Here is a 16,353-nt window from a genome sequence, read left to right as displayed (position 1 = left end):
CTCTCAAGAGATAGCTAAAATTCTCTCAGGGCACTCATGTCAGAGGAAGTTCTGCTTGCAGAGTTTGTCTGGGTTCACAATTTGGAAGCACAACTTTGTGCATAGCAGTCATTCCCACCAGCAGCTACTGAGGACAGACAGGACATTTCCCGTATTAGCACTCTGGGAGTGATTAGAGCCACCTATTTATAGCTGTGCAATGAAAAAAATCTCAGCTCACAGATGTCAAGTTAGCCAGGCTTTTAAGTCTTTCCTATCCAGTGGCTTAGATTATTCCTGCCTTATAATTTTTCAGATCCATGTTATGGCTTTATATCCAATTAATTCTGTGGGAGGACAGCAGTTCTAAAATGAACACAGAGTAAACAAAATCATTAAGAAAAGGACTGCTACGCGAGTCTGAGTTGTCATTGCATTGTTAATATTATTCAGTAGTTCAGGTATAATGGATTTTTTTTGTGTTGTGTGACACATGAAATACATAGCAAAGGGCTTAAAGGGCCTTTTCTGTTTTCAAAGCCACTACTGTACCAATTTTTAAAAAATAATAATTACCCAAAAGGGACCAGAGAAGTTTTGACAACCCATGAACCTTCCCTCAGCACAGCTGATTTGCATATAGCTAAGAGGTGTATTTGACCCAAGCATTTACAATTAACCCTTAACTCGTCACATATAAAGAAAAGCTTTATTTTCATTTCAGTGATTTTGTTGCACTGTAATTCCAAGAAACACCAATTAGCTATCAAATGCTGACAACTTGCAATTAGCACTGATTAGGGCTAGATATGAACTATAAACCTATCACATTACTATAGTGCAACAGCTCATTACCAGTCTAGCTTTCCTAGCTAATCTTTTGTACTAATTTTTATTTAGGGACCTACTGGCCAGCTCATCTGAAAATTATATGCTAATGATCCGCGAAGAATTGAGAGCTCTAAATGGTAATATGGGAGAAAAAATAATTCTGTTTGATCTCTTTATGTTATGATAGATGCCATTTAATCAATTAGGATAGCAGAACATATAATTCCATTCCAGACCCGGCAAATATAAAGGAAAACAGCAAAGGGTGAAAGCTTCATACATCTTGACCTCTTTCACAATGTAAAACAGCACCATATATAGTCTGAGAGAATGTTTAGGAGCACAGGCACTGAGTCACTATTTCCTGTGGGTCTCCTGCAACAGAGGCTTGCCAAGGATTGCTGCTAGGAGAGGGGACCTGTCAGAGATGGGGTCACAGCATTGTCCACTGTGTCTAGTGGAGAGTGTTAGGCATCCTGAGTTGCCTGCTCCCAGTTAAACCTCCAGAAGATTTAACACGAGGAGCTGGGCCCCTGGAATGTCCCAGAATCAGGAATGCAGCTTACAATTATGCCTGCCTCCTTTTCCCCCACCTGCTTGAGATTATGAAAGTATTTGAGAAACTAAAGATACTGAGCAGTAGCAATGACTACTTCACAGTTATTTGCCAGAACTCTGTGATAAACCAAAGTTATTTCTGAGATACACTGGAGATGCAGAAGGAAAAGAACACCATGTTTCATAATGTTACCACTTGTTAATGAGAAGAAAACATTACAGATGGAAAGACGTAGGTAGGATCAGGTATGAAAAGGTGTCTGATCCATACTCTGTTGAACTTGTGTAAATGAAGGGCATCCTGGGATATAAAAGTCTTATGATTAATAACTAATATTAAAAAATTGAGAGGAAAGACAGAAATATTTGAAAAGCAGAACATGATCACATTTAGGGGTTATCTCATCTCCTGCAGTCTCTCTGGGCTGGAGTTTCTTTTCTGAAGACTGTGATATTCACCCAACAATACCAATATTGTTTCCTGTATTCACTGGTTCCAACACTGAATGAGTCAACAATAGATATGATCACACATTAATGCCTAAAACCCCCCAAATTATGTCCCTAAAACAACCACTCAAACACATCCATTGCTGGTCTGTACTTGTGCAATTCAAAATTTGGATAATGGCAGAGCACATTATGCCAAGCTTGTTCTCAACACTCATCTAACCCTGACCTCAAGACAATAAGCCTTTACTATGCCAGAAACTGGACTTTTTTTTCCTAAATATGGCAGTAGAGATGTTTTTCTTCCTGTTGAGGAAGGAGCAAGAATCCCTTATGACTGCCCTTCTTGGAACCAGCACAGCAAGAGGAGTGGATCTGCCACTCTGCCCAAATTTTTAAATCTCCCAAAAGAATATTCAGCACATAAATATGCAAAGGTTTTCAAATGTAAGTGCCAGAAATGTTTCAATATGAGCATAATCAGACCACAGGGTTAGGAGATGTTCCTTCACTATAATACAGGAGCCAGAAGGAAAAAGCATTGTACAGACAGATCTATTGCATGCTATGAGGTTAACCAAGGAGAATTTACTCACACATTCAGGCACTGACGTAGCATATAACTTACAATGTCATCATAGAATACTTAACTCTTTGTCAGATAAGTCTCTTTGTATTTATGGCAACAATCATTGGTAACATCTTTTAGGCTTCTGGTGAAATGAAGAAGTACTATCAAATTATGGAGTCTTAAAAAGGAGTTTATATGAAGTTTCAGTTAGTGGCACAATTAATGGATAATACACAGAGAAGACTACAGAATTCATTAGATAATATGCATTATAGATTACATATTAGTAGGAAACATTTGGTATTCTTTATTTCGGAGAGATTAATTACAGTGAAATAATACACTGGTAACACATATCCATATGAACACAAAATTATTAAGAAAGTTATGTTTGTTCTGAATTTAAGTTTAGTTCCAACAGAGAGACAACATAGTTGTTTAATGCATAAAGTAGATGAGTAATTGCTGGCCAAAATGACTGTCACATACCCACATTATTACTGTTAGAGTTGAATATTAGCTTACTATAATTTCATACACAGCCTGCAACATTCTTTACTCATAGCCCACAGCTAAACGTTGCCTGTTGAAAATATCTGGTGTTTTTTGTTACTCTCTTCAGTTACCTATTGTTCTCTGGTCTTCAATGGGAGGACTATGCTTAGAAACAGCAGTTTTCCCTATGATTAGCTATCAGCTATTAGTATGATGCTCAGACTCCTTAAAAGAATCAGGTATTGCTCCACAGAGAAGCACCGTTGATGGATGGAACCTGGCCAATGAATTAAAAATTTCTTTATACTGTCTTTTGCATGAGTGTGATAAAATAGCATTTTCAGAAGAACTATGAATTTTCTTGGGAGGATGAAAAAAGCCATTCCAATTTTCAGAGTACACCTAACATACGTGGTTGTGATACCACCAGAGACCAGGAGAGTTGTGCTGCAGTGCCACAGAAGCATTATGTCCCTGCCTGGACTATCCCTGACCCTGCTGGGAAGAAGGTGACAGTCCCTGGGAGCATGAACGTTCAGATTCACAGCAGCCAGAGACTTCCTGTAAACAACATTCTCATTGCCATGAGGCTCCATGCACTGAGATGGGTGTGAGAACAGACACAGCACCTGCAAATGGACACACAGGACTTTACCACTTGTGTAACACACTTGATTTTTACACACACATAAATGATTACAGGCAAAGGAGCTCACAAAGGATTGTGTCCTAGTTTCAGCCCTGAAACTGCAATCATGAGTATCACAAAACCAATAAAAGCCACTGATTATAATGTCATTGCACAGCACATAGCCATCCACAATGGTGGCAGTCACCTAACAAGAGAACAGAAAATCTGCTACCAAATTAACAGTCTTATTTCGTATTCTCCACAATGCAAAAAGTTACCAAAGCACAACCTCACTTTTTCTGTAAAATCCACTCCACAGTAAGCAGCCTCAACATTAGCTGAAAAAGAACAGGAGTATTTCACAAATCTCACTGGAACACAGTGTGGTAGGGTGCTATCAGATTTTCTTTCACATATATTTCCAGAGTCATACTTTATTCAGATTTGATCCTCCATCAGCCCCTTCTCCCCCCATAGTTTATACATCACTGTAAACTACAACTACAGCAGTTACTCTCAGTTTCCTGTGACAGGAGAACGATCGTCCTCCATCATACCAGTAATGTCCACACGTGAGAGACATGTCCAGGATTTAAGAGCTGCATGTTGGCATGATCTGACCGAGAACACAGAGCTCCTAGAACACTCCCTCCCCTCAGAGAAAGTGCAGTTATTTCTCCAACACCATACCTTTGAAAACATTCTTGTTTGTTATGTATGCATGCCAGCTGGGTAGCAGATGTGGATACTGTATCTAATTCCGGTCCACCTGCACAGACATGGAACTTAAAAATGCTTCACTTGGAGTCTGTGAAAACTGTTGTTTGCAAGGGAGAAGGAGCACTGTCTAGGAGCACAAATGATGCTGCTACTCTATTTAGAACTGGAGGCAGACATTAAAATTCTGTTCAATCCTTATAAGACTGCTCCAAGGAGATTCAGGTCCCACTTGATGATGAGGTGCTTTTAACAGCTCACCTTGTACAAGCCCCTCTTCTTTGCTCTCTGCTGTCTCTGAGCTGAGCGATGTTTGTCTGTAACAGCACCCAAAACAGCCCCCACTGCTCTCTGGAACCACCTGCAGCAAAGGGAGCCACAAGGGCTGATATTTCTGACAGTGTGGACACACCTTTTGTCATGGATTTTCAAAGAGAATGAGCCTCTGTTTCTGACCAAGAGCATGAATTAAGGAATAGGGAGAGAACAATATAGTAAATTCCACCATCTCTCAAAAATAACCCATTGGAAAATAATTTTAAATTGTAGTAATTTGAAATACAGCAGGTAGGACAGTTTTTCTGATGGGATGATAAGGCTAAACAAAGCTAAAAGACAATACAGCTAAAACAGTTAAGTCTGCTGTCTGATATTAATTTTACTGAGTCTTGTCAGATATTGCCAGAAAGCATATCACCTGAATGGCACTTATAAAAAAAATTTAAAAACAAAAATAATCTAACAAATTCATCCTGCAGCACAAGAGAGGTCATTTTCATACTTCAGAAGATAGTTCTAACCAGCCTGCTTAAATCTAAAAAGTCAATGAATATTTTAAAAAATCTACTTCACATCTGTTCATTGTGTATAGACCTGGAGGCAATCACCAGCCAAAACTTTGATCATCCAGCAGACTCTGGTATCTGAAGAGCACAAGAGGGTTATCTCCATTGCTTTACTCTCAAATGTGTTATGAAAATAAGAACTTCAATAAAAAAACATCTTGCAGTTGTAATGCCATTCAAATACTCTTGAAGCAGTAAGGCAAACTGGCTGAAGTTACAACCACACCATTCTTTTAAAAACTTCTAGGGCCTGTCACACCATTGAGAGGGTGATGTCTAAACAGAGTCCAAGAAAAGGAGTTTGAAGAAAAAATGTTCAACTATTTGCCCAGAAAATGTAAGCAAAGATTATGTTTATTCTTAAGTTAAAGTCAAAAATACTATTTATATACACTGAAGAGGAAAATAAAATAGTCATGCTTGTGCCACTTCAGTAGTCTCAAATCCCCATTTGTGGGGCAAGTTTCTGTATAAACTTCTTGAGCTTCCAATTCATGGTCCATTTGCAACTAATCAATAGATGATTGTACTTTTGCAAGTTTCACATTCACCAATTCCATCAATTGTGTCCCTTGCAATTCCAAACAAACTCAAAATTAGTAACAACCACATGCTGCCTCTTTCAACAAATAAGCTGTTAATCATCAAATACAGAACATGAAATATCCCTTAGCAAGGATTTGAGGATTATCTCATCTAATTAGATATAAGCATGTTTTCTAATCTGTGGGTTTAAGCCAAATCCCAATAAAAAGATTTCCATTGATTTACACAGAGTTTTGGATCAAGCCCTGGGAGGACTTGATTTTGCAATTTGAAAAGAAAGATGCCTAAAAAAAAAAAAGGTGTAACTAAATGATGAAGGAAAAAAGTTGTTAACTGAGTTAAATCACACAGCACAGGAAGGGACTGGACAGCCCATATCCCTGCTAGGGTAGGGTCTCAAGACACACATGACTGAGATTTTCTGGATTTCTTTGACATCATGAAAGTGTAACAATCCATCCAACCACTGGTTTTCAGGCTCCTAAAAGCAGATTTGATTCTAATAGACACACTAGAAACATTTTATTGTTTGTTTATATAGCTGCCAGCCATCCGCAGACACTTGACAATCAAGGACAAAGGAAATTATCAAAAGGAAGTATAGCTATTGAAAATTGCCAAAGATTTAGGCCCAGAACTCTGCACTGAAATTGCATAAGCCTAGCCCTTAACCCATCTTAAACAGTTTATTATGTCACTGTTAATGGATATTTGTTAGTTACAAGTTTATTTTGCTTTTAAATGATCCTACCAAGTGTGTACCCTTCAGCTCTTGAGTAGCTATGCTACTAATAGGAACTCCTGTTAGTATGCTTTAAAGTTTATATTCCTCCACATCATTATTTAGAAATAAGAAATCATTCTGCCACTTTGTCTCGCCAGAAACAATTCTCTCCTCCTGTGTGTATTCACATCCTTGAAGCACTACAGAGTAGTTGTCATCTCGTCTCTCAGAGGCCTCCTTTTCCCTACAAGCTATGAAGCTCTATTTCTGTCACAGCGTTCTTCCAGGTGAGTAACCCTTTCATTTCAGACCATTCAAAGTTCTTCTTGTTTCTCTTTTAAATTCTCTGCAGTTTGCAACCTTTTCTTAGCAATGAGATGCACGACTCCACACAAGCAGCTATATACTGGCAGATAAATAGAAAAGCTATTTTCTTTGGTCTACTGCAGTGCAATGTCTTTTTACTTTGAGTCACACTGGTTTTGTAAAAGCCAAGAAGGATCAACACGGAAATGAAATTTAATTTAATACATCACATCCATATGCAACTATTCATGAAACTAGAGATAACAAAAAATGTGAAATAAGTCTAATAAAAATTATTACATGCTTTTTGATAATTTGCTGCATTGTACAAGAGGTAGTTATTCCAAGGATATGACTATTTAAAAATTGTTCAATTATACATGAAATGAATTATCACCACATTTCCATGAGAGAAAATGTATTAATGTTCAATTGAGCCTGAACCGGTGGGGGAACAGGTGAGAATAAACTGCTGGATACCCTGCTGAAGGTTCAAAATGGCATTTTAATGAATTAAGTACAGATTAATTTTTGTATGAAATTACCACAATGGCCTATTTGGGTTCCACTCAAGCTATATTTCAGGAATAACTGCACGCTACTGGATTGCTTGCTCATTACCAGCCACGTCTGTGCTGGCCCAGGACCAAAGTAGTGTCCCTTCTGTGATGCAGTTATCTGCTGCTCATAGGAATGGCTATTTAAATGTGATTAGTAATTGCTGTTAAGTCTGACTATAAACCACAGCACTTCCCTTCCTATTTCATTTTGCAGTCCATCATTGTTTGCTGGCTACAGTATCCATAAAGTACTAATTTGCTGAGTGGGTCAAAGAGCATTCAAAGAGATACTTCATGAGGCCTGATTCTTCTCACTTGCATGTTTGTGCAGAATGGAGTTTGTCAGCTGAGGTCTGTCGTAAAAGTGGTGCAACAGGAGTTCAGACTCAGTGACTGCAACACACAGACACCACTGCTCCAATTCCTGTCACGCTGCTGGACTGGCAGGACTGAGTTGAAAACCCAACGCTGGGGAATGGCAGCTCCACTGCACCTTTTCTTTTGAGGATTTTGTCTATTGTCTCTCATTAACCCGGTGATGAAACACAATGCTGTAAGATGTGTGCAGATAAAGCTCAAATCTGCACTATCAGCTGTAAAAACTATCCTACAATGAAGTGCATCGTTGGTGAACGCTACAACAGTAATTACTGGAGCATGCAAACCCATCATCTGCATGCTCCTGAGCTGCTGATTAAATTATTCTAACAAAATGCAAGAAGTTTTCCTACATGCACAAACTGTGCATCCCAAATTCCACCTATTTTATGTAGTTCCCTGGAATAAAGAAGGAAATTGCCCGAAATTCAACCCAGTAAACTGTCAGATACAGAAAAGCCCCAAAGGTGAACGTAATTGCCAGATGCTCCAAGCCCTCATTATATGCATGCTGACAGAGTTTCATTGCTCTGGAAGGCAGCTGCATTGCACTTGCCCAGTGACAAAGGGCATGCACCTAAGGCCAGGTCCTCCACTTGTATAAGGTGGCATTGCTTCAGTGGCTTCACTGTCTGCTAGCCAAGGTTCTAGTCCACATGACCTGGCTGAAAACATCAAGGAAAAATTGTTCTGTTCCTGAGCAGACCGTGTTTTCGATAGCTAATTAGGAACTATTTCACATTCAACAAAATGTCCATTGACCACTCTCCTACACTTTCCTACAATTGGATCATTCAGGGGTATTTCTTAGGCTTCTCTTTTTGAATAGGCTCATTTCTTCTTCCTTGTTTGCTTCCCAGTTCCTCTCTGTGGATTGTTGTCTCCTCTACACATAATTTCAGGGTCTCTTGGAGCTTTCCCATTCATTTCAGGCCATTTCCCAGCCCTGTGATTCTGTTTCAGCTGTCTCTCATGTCCTCATTTTCCCCCCTTCTTCTGCTCTCACATTTCCTCAAGTAAAACAGCAAAACAGTTTTCCATCCACTTCTAGTATATTCAATGCTAAATTAACACAGAAAGATTGACAATTTGAAGGGCACACCAGATTTTTTTTTCTGAGGCCATGATCTTTGTACCATATTCCCATTGAGGAGGTGCAAAAGTTAAGGAAGAGAAGACATAGATGAAGCAGTGGAAAATAAAAGTGATTCAGGTTTCTTAATGAAAAACAAAACCAAAAAAATTCTAGTTTCAGGTGCTGATGAAGTAACCATAAATAGATTGCTCATTTGACATATAGTTCAAATGTGTCATTAAATTCTTAGACCTAGTAAGCAGACATGGTTGTGTGAATCCAACAAAGCTAGGACTTGAAGCTCAGAAATAAGGGTAGAATCTCCAGTATTAATACTAATTATTGTCCAAGAAAATGCTAACATCGTTTCTGAGAAAAATAATGTAACTCACGCTAAAAATGCAATGGCAAGGCATAGAAAGGAAAGATACCTGGCATTACATTTCTTCTCACACACAGATTTTTACAAAGATGAAGCAATTTCAGATAGATACACCCATCTAACTAAGAAAAGAAACTGAGGTACTGGATCCATCCAAACCCCATTTTCATTTTTTTCCCAATAATTAACTAACAATTTAAAGAAAATATCTGAAATACAGCTCATTCTTTAAACTAGTATACCACAACACTATAATCCAACACTTTCCCTTTACTTTTTACTCAAAAGCAATAATATTCTACATTTGACCAAAAAACCCCTTCACATTGTGCATGCCATTAGGACTATTTATACAAGCCATTAACTCTAAAGAAAAGGGGAAAACAGAGTAACAGTCCTAGCAATAGTGAAAAAGCATATAGTGCTTTTTGCCAACTCTGAATGCCCTTTACAAATCCTATTTGAATTTTTTCTAATTCACTTTTATAAATGTGAAATAAACACTTGAATAAATTATTTTCCAAAGGTCATGCAGAAAGAAAGAATGGATTAACCCATGCTTTAAACATCAGATTAGATCTTAAAACACACTGGCTCTGCCATGAAGCCTCTTGTGCAACCTTGCATCAGTCACTTAATATAATCTTATTTTCTGCACATAGGATTGAATAAAGCAATACCAGCATGCAAGATCTCAGAGGAAATGCAACCATATGACAGAGAATCAGAAGTGCCAAGAATAAAATTCATGCTTTTAACTCACACCCATCTATTTTACAGACAAGACTCCCTCCTTGGATAAGCACAAGCATGTAGTTCAAAATATAGGATGCCTCTAGAAACACACCTCTAGCACATTGGGATAGCACATTAAGAGAGAAGCCTATTAAACAAAACAAGCAACAATTTCTGGAAGAGAAATTCATACAGCCTTGCACTTTTCTAAACAGTTTTCTTACATTCTCACAGTCATTAAAATGCATAAAACTGATTATTTCCAAAACAGCATTACCATGAATTATCACCACCCATGTTGCCTAGCAACTGGAGTAATTTTTGAATAGTGAGCTACATAAACCAGTATCTGGAGTTTGTGCAAATGGGTGTTCATTTGAGGGTTTAAAACACATTCATCTTGGAAATCAGAGGCAGATAATGCAGCACTAACATAAAACTGAAATACTCTTAAAAACATAAAATGGCACTGACAATTACTGCATCTTAGCAAAACCTTTCTGTAGCAGATCTAAGCCCAACCACATTTCTTCAGGCCAGGAACTGACTCCTTTGCTCTTCCCTGAGTTTGCAAGTGCCCCTTTCCAATTTTTTTGAAGGTATTTGACATTCCCATGCAGAAAATAATCCTTGCCCTATCTTCTAAAGGATTTGTTCATTCCTCAAGAACAAAAGAGACTGGTGACATAAAATGGCAATGTATTTAAGTCAAATAAAAATTCTATTTTTATATATGACACTGAGCTGGAAGAACTCAGTGATTCATACCATGACAGAACAATGTGCTTCCTAAGGTTCAAAATAGGTCTGGAAATAGTGACAATAATAGTGACACTGAGATTAAAAGTACATATATGAAATATACAAACTCCCAGAAATCATGATCACTCATTAGCTGCAAGTATTTGCCCAGTGTAGGGATTCTGATTCTTTCGGACCCATGTGAAATTTGACTTGAATACAAGACAAGAGCCCCCAAACCATATCAAACCACATTGTTTGATGTCTGAGAATTTCTACATTACTTCACTACAACTTCAGAAAACAAGCTCCTGCTAAAGCTAGTATAAATCTTTGTTACTGTTCCAAAAATGGGAGTGTATGGGGGGCTCTTCCCAAGGGAGAAAGATTCCAACTGGATCGTTTCCAAGGCTTAGCCTTATGAGTAAAAATTAAAGAAAAGCAACATGTGCTGAAAAACAGCATGTGTTTCTCACAGAGACTGCAGGTGGAGAGGCAAATTCATCCCTGGCACAAACACAGAGACCAGTGAAGGCAATGCAGTGACATCTGCTTACACCAGCTATGAAACTGAACAAGCTATTCCCTACAACTACTACCTGTGGAGATAAAACTGGATACAAAACTGAAGCAAAGTTAGGAGCCTGCAGCCTCTCAGAGTTTAGAGTACCAAATTTCTGCAGTAAGAGGAAAACTGTGCATTGTGAGTTTCCAGGTTCCCAGCCATGCAGTGCCTACTGACAGGCTGCCATAAAATACTTAATGGCTGTTTAATAGCTCAGATACAGAAAAGATACTCCATTTTGTCTGCTGCTCTATGGAAATTTACTGAGACCACACACCATGTGCAGAGCTGTCACATAAGAAAATGCTTCCATTGTTTTCCTTTGGTCTCACTCAAAAAAGGCAGTTAACAAAAACATAATTTTATACTTACACAGTCAAAAAGAACACCCCCTAGAGAAAGGGGAATTACCCCAGTTAGAGAGGCTTGTCACTGCTCTAAACAAGAGGTGCCACTGAACACATATCAGTGTCTCCATCTGTGGAGTACTGAGCCTCTTCCACAGTGCAGCACACACACATCCAGATCCCCCTTCCTCTCATCTCTACTGAGGAGCAGGACACACCTGGACTGCCAGATCACTGAGCTAATCTTGTCTCATCCAGACACCAAAACTCTTATTTCCATTGCTCAGGAATAGACCACACATGGGAAAAATATTTTCTGGATTCTTCTCAGCAAGAGGAAGACAAGGTTTGCTCCAAAACATGTCAGTATATTTTTCAAATTATATTTTGAAAGTCCTCTTAGAAACAGGACATTGACTCTGATTTACAGGTGACCAACCACTTCTCTACACTCTATAATATCTTATTATAGGAAAAATTCTTATTAGGAGTGAACTAAAGAGGGGATTGTGGCCTGAAGAGAGCTTTGATCTTCTTTCAGCAGTACAGACATTGATGAGAAAATATGCTGACATCTCTGGCTGTGTAGACTCAGAAGTGCAACACCTGGGAGCCACAGCAAAAAGAGAATGAGCACACAGCAATTAGAAGATGTGTTTGGTAATGCTTTTCTCCTGGTCAGTCATTGCCAGGAAAGACAATTGTTGTATTTGGTAACTGTTCCTTGTGTGTTTCGTTCTAGCTTAGTGAGCATTGCTAATGTTATCTTTTGTATTCCTACCAGTGACCTTCTCTTCAATCCATAAAATCCAACAGGAAGGAAGACAGGTTTCTGATAAGCATTGCCCAAGTGACACTTTGTGAAGTGCAGAATTCAAGCTATTTTCATGCTATGACAAGGTGCATGATCCACGAAACATTTAAAGAATATTTATACATAGAAATTTGGTTAGCCATTAACTGAATTCCAGCCTGATTGAGCTCCAGGAATGGGAATATTTCCAGAAAGCATGTTTTAAGTCCAGACTACCAAATAATTTTGAAACTAAAGGTTGGAAGAGAAATACAATTATAACCAATATAATTTCATTTTTACTTGCCAAAATGAAGACAAATACATAGAAGCAATCTTGACTGAACATGTGTAAATAATCTTGTTTGCAGCCTTTTAAATGCTAAAATGGGTAAAATGCATGGACTGAAATATTGCTCTGTGGATGACTTGGTTCATTCTCCATGTCATCCTGTTGTTCCTAAATCCCAACACATCTGTCCTTCACGAAGGGTGACATTCATTGGCAGCTTTGTTACAAGATGCTACTGGAAGCCATTCCCATGATGCTAGTTGCTACTCCCTAGGCTCTAGGCTAGAGAAAAGCAGCACCACCCACAAAATCAGAAACTTCTCAATAGGAAGGCAGTGTGACTCCCTGGGCTGGGAAACTAATCCAAGCTTTCTCTCAGAGCTGCACACATGACACACAGGGAGAGGCAGTGATGATGGGAAATGAGCACAAGGAATATCCACTAGGTGAGCAATTCCTCTTGTTTCCCAGAAGCCACATGTAGCAGCCAAGGCCACTTCTTTTTTTGCACATGAAAAGCTGACACTGAGATTCAAAACAAGCAAAAAATACCTGCGAAGTAGCCTTAGGTCACAGAAGGAATCTCATGACAAACATGCATGTCCATTGTGACACATATTTCCAAGAAAGTAAATTCCATACAATGGACAGCAAGATAATTTTCTCTACAGTGGTGCATAATGGCAGCAATGTTCCTCTCCTTGCAACAAATATGAAACGCTCTCACATGTTTTGAAACATTAAAAAAATAGTTGAACAGCCACAGAAAACCCTAATGTGTTCAACTTCAAACCTTAAGATCTTTCAGCCACCTGGGCCCTATTTCAGCAGGCTTCTTCCTTTGAAACCTATTTGTCAAACACAGTGTAGCTACCAGGTGTCAGGTCAGGTAAGATGTCACTGAACCTCAGGCAGCATTTGCTGCGGCTCAAGAGGGCTGCACTGACCCCAGCAGACTGCTTTTCCTCCTTACCCAAATGTGCCTCAGGCCCAGACAGACAAACTGCTTTCAAACACCCTCTCATTAGGCACAACCCAGACCACCACTTACTTGTATGGGATGTGTTTGCTTCCATTGACAAGGGCGAGGATGACATTGCCCAGCGCTGGCAAGGACAGACAGAGGCCGGAGCTCCCCTCGCGGTTCTTGCTGAGCACTTTCACACAGCTGCCCAGGTCAATAAGGTGCAAGCGGCTGCGACCTCCAGACACTGCCACAAACAAAGACAGACAGTTAGTGTGGGCCTCCAAAAGCAGCTTCCCAGGAAAGCAAAAGACTCACCATGACTTGTGAAGAGGAAACCACCCAGGATTCCCCAATTCCTGTCAGCAGACACAGCTGTAGGGGTCCTGCTAAGGCACTGTCAGCCTCTATGGCTGCACATTGCTGCACTTTGCTGTCTGCTCTCGACCTGCTTACAAATTCCTGAGCGCTCTCTCGCTCCTGCAGGCTAACTCTGTGAGAGTCACCAATGTGACTATATTTTTTTAAATATAGCTCTATGAGCCTGTACCTGAGTGGGCGTTGTTTCTGTCTCTGTCACAATTGTTACACTGTCTGGAAAACCACAGGCTGGGAATTCCTGCTTAGTAAGCAAGGATACTTCTCTTATTTTTCTCATCCTGAATACTGTATCTTAAGAAGACACTGTGGCATCTGTGGGATGTTCAACTTTTCTTCAAGTCTATATACTTTCACAGTATCATTTCGGCTAAGGAAAGTTTGCCAAGACAGGGGTGATGGATTGTGAAGTAGCACCTCCGTTCTTAGAACAGTTTCTGTAAAACCAGCAATAGATGTTCATGGCTTTTTCTTGTTTACTCTGCATCAATATATTACTTCCAGAGTGAAAAGATGCTACCACTGAAACACCAAAATTAATAGATATGTACTCTTTAAAAGCCTACAGTTCTTATGAATCCATAATGGGAACTGTGTAGACTTCACAGAAGTGCTCTAGCACTCTAAAAAATCAAGACAATTTCCTAGACGAGCATTTTTGCATCAGATCTCGGACCACTCCTCCCCATTCTCAAGAAGCAGTATGTAAGAAAAGGCAGATTTATTTCTAGGATCTTAATAGGTACAGAACAGAAGAGAATCACTATGTTGGAAGAGAGAGATAATAGCAATATATGAGGACAGAAATACTTTCGCATCTGAGTTTACCTCTATGCAAGTTAATTCACAGCCATTTTGATGCAGGATCTCAACTTGCACATTTGGTAAGAAAAAAGAAGATGAATGAAGACAGAAGACCTCCTATGGGATTTGTGAATAATATTCCAAAAATGTATCCAGTATCTCTGTCAACAGCTGTTAAAATACAGTGACTTCTGCCACTTTGAAGTCCTGTTAGTTCTTCAGCTCTATCAGGTGTTAGAGCTGAAGAACTAACACTGGATTTTTATGTATTCCTCTCACCAGAAAATATCCACAGACACTATGGGCTCCCGGACTGACTGCAGAAAATTAGGCTGCCTTGGGGAACCATTAAGGCACCTGCAGCTCTGAACTGATCGTGGAGGACCTTTGTCTCCCCTCTAAGAACCCTTAAAACCCTTAAGTCCTCTAACATCACTATCCTGAGAAAGCTGGAATTTCTTACTTGAGTGTCTCCCAATCATTTATTTAGAAAAACAAAGAAATGCATTTAGTTGCCACTGCAAGTGGCTGTAGGTGACTTTACTGAATCATATATAATAAATATTTCTGTTGCTAAGATTACCAGATGTCAGGGAAACGGAAGAAAATGGAAGAAGTCGCTACCTTTCAAAAGCTGTCATATTGTTTCCACATGTACTCCTATTACACAATTTGAGGAAATCCAGAATAAGTTAACTTACTGGTTGTTTCTTTCTTATTTAATTTACATGTTGAAGTAATTTTTTGAGACTGTAGATCCACTTGATCAATCTGAAAATGAAGTTATTTGTTAGGCATGTTGTCCACAAATGTGCCTGGCTACTATAGAGAAAAGAAGTGGAACATCCTAACACTTGGTTTTTTTCCTATGGTCACAGAGACTTTGCAGAGCTGACAGCTGAAAAATGACAGTGATCCAGTTCTGCCACAATGTCATTTATTTCAATGGTGCTAAGCCTGCTTCATGACATTCCTGGTAATGAATCTAACAAGGAGGTAAGTACAGTACCAATGCCTTATTCCAACAGTCATTTTTTACCAAAATCACACGTTAGCCAGCCCTTTAATCTCGTATCCTTTAGAAACCGAGTTTCTTTTTTTATCCCCTTTATTCCTATCCTTTTTAAATCCTGTTACTGGAATCTATATATCTCTACTATCTTCTTTTTTTTTTTTTTTCTGAGAAGTCCTTCATTACAGCAGGAGACAGTGATAATCACTAGGCGCCCTTTCTGAGCAGCTGGAATTCCCCCTCATTCAATTATCAGTGGGATCTGACCCTGCCTAGCTTGTAAGGCCACTCAGATATGGGAACTTGAAGACAGGAGTATGGTATGGTCACGAGACAAAGATATAACCAGAGGCAGTGGGCAAAGCATGCCGTATTCTAATCCAACAAGGGCATGTCTTCTTTTTCTGAAATTATAGCCACAAGAAAATAATATTTTCCCTTTTATTAATGGTATTTGAAAGTAGTAGAAAAAGACTGTGTGTACATGTACTTTCGTGTAGTAAAAAATAAGGAGAATTCAATAATTGCAATAATTATTCCCTCAAAATCAGCCATTTTATTCCTATAAACCAGTCTGTTGGAGCATTCACTGTCTTCGTTTCCACCGCAGGGTGGTTAATTAATAAACCTTTAGTTAATTGAGATTTCTGACTGCAAATTCCACAGGGGTTATT

At 39.1% G+C, this 16,353-nt stretch overlaps 1 protein-coding gene across 1 annotated transcript in view; it reads right to left on the bottom strand.

Annotated features, from left to right (window-relative positions):
• Positions 1–16,353, bottom strand: part of KIF26B (kinesin family member 26B) — a 270,762-nt gene that overhangs the window by 40,735 nt on the left and 213,674 nt on the right. Inside the window, exon 10 of the mRNA XM_014878071.2 lies at positions 13,573–13,732. Coding sequence (XP_014733557.2) covers positions 13,573–13,732 — 160 coding nt within the window. The remainder of the gene's footprint in view (positions 1–13,572; positions 13,733–16,353) is intronic.

The sequence above is a fragment of the Sturnus vulgaris genome, chromosome 3, assembly GCF_052056855.1.
Source record: "Sturnus vulgaris isolate bStuVul1 chromosome 3, bStuVul1.hap1, whole genome shotgun sequence".
NCBI lineage: Eukaryota > Metazoa > Chordata > Aves > Passeriformes > Sturnidae > Sturnus > Sturnus vulgaris.
This window is presented reverse-complemented; position numbering and strand designations above follow the sequence as displayed.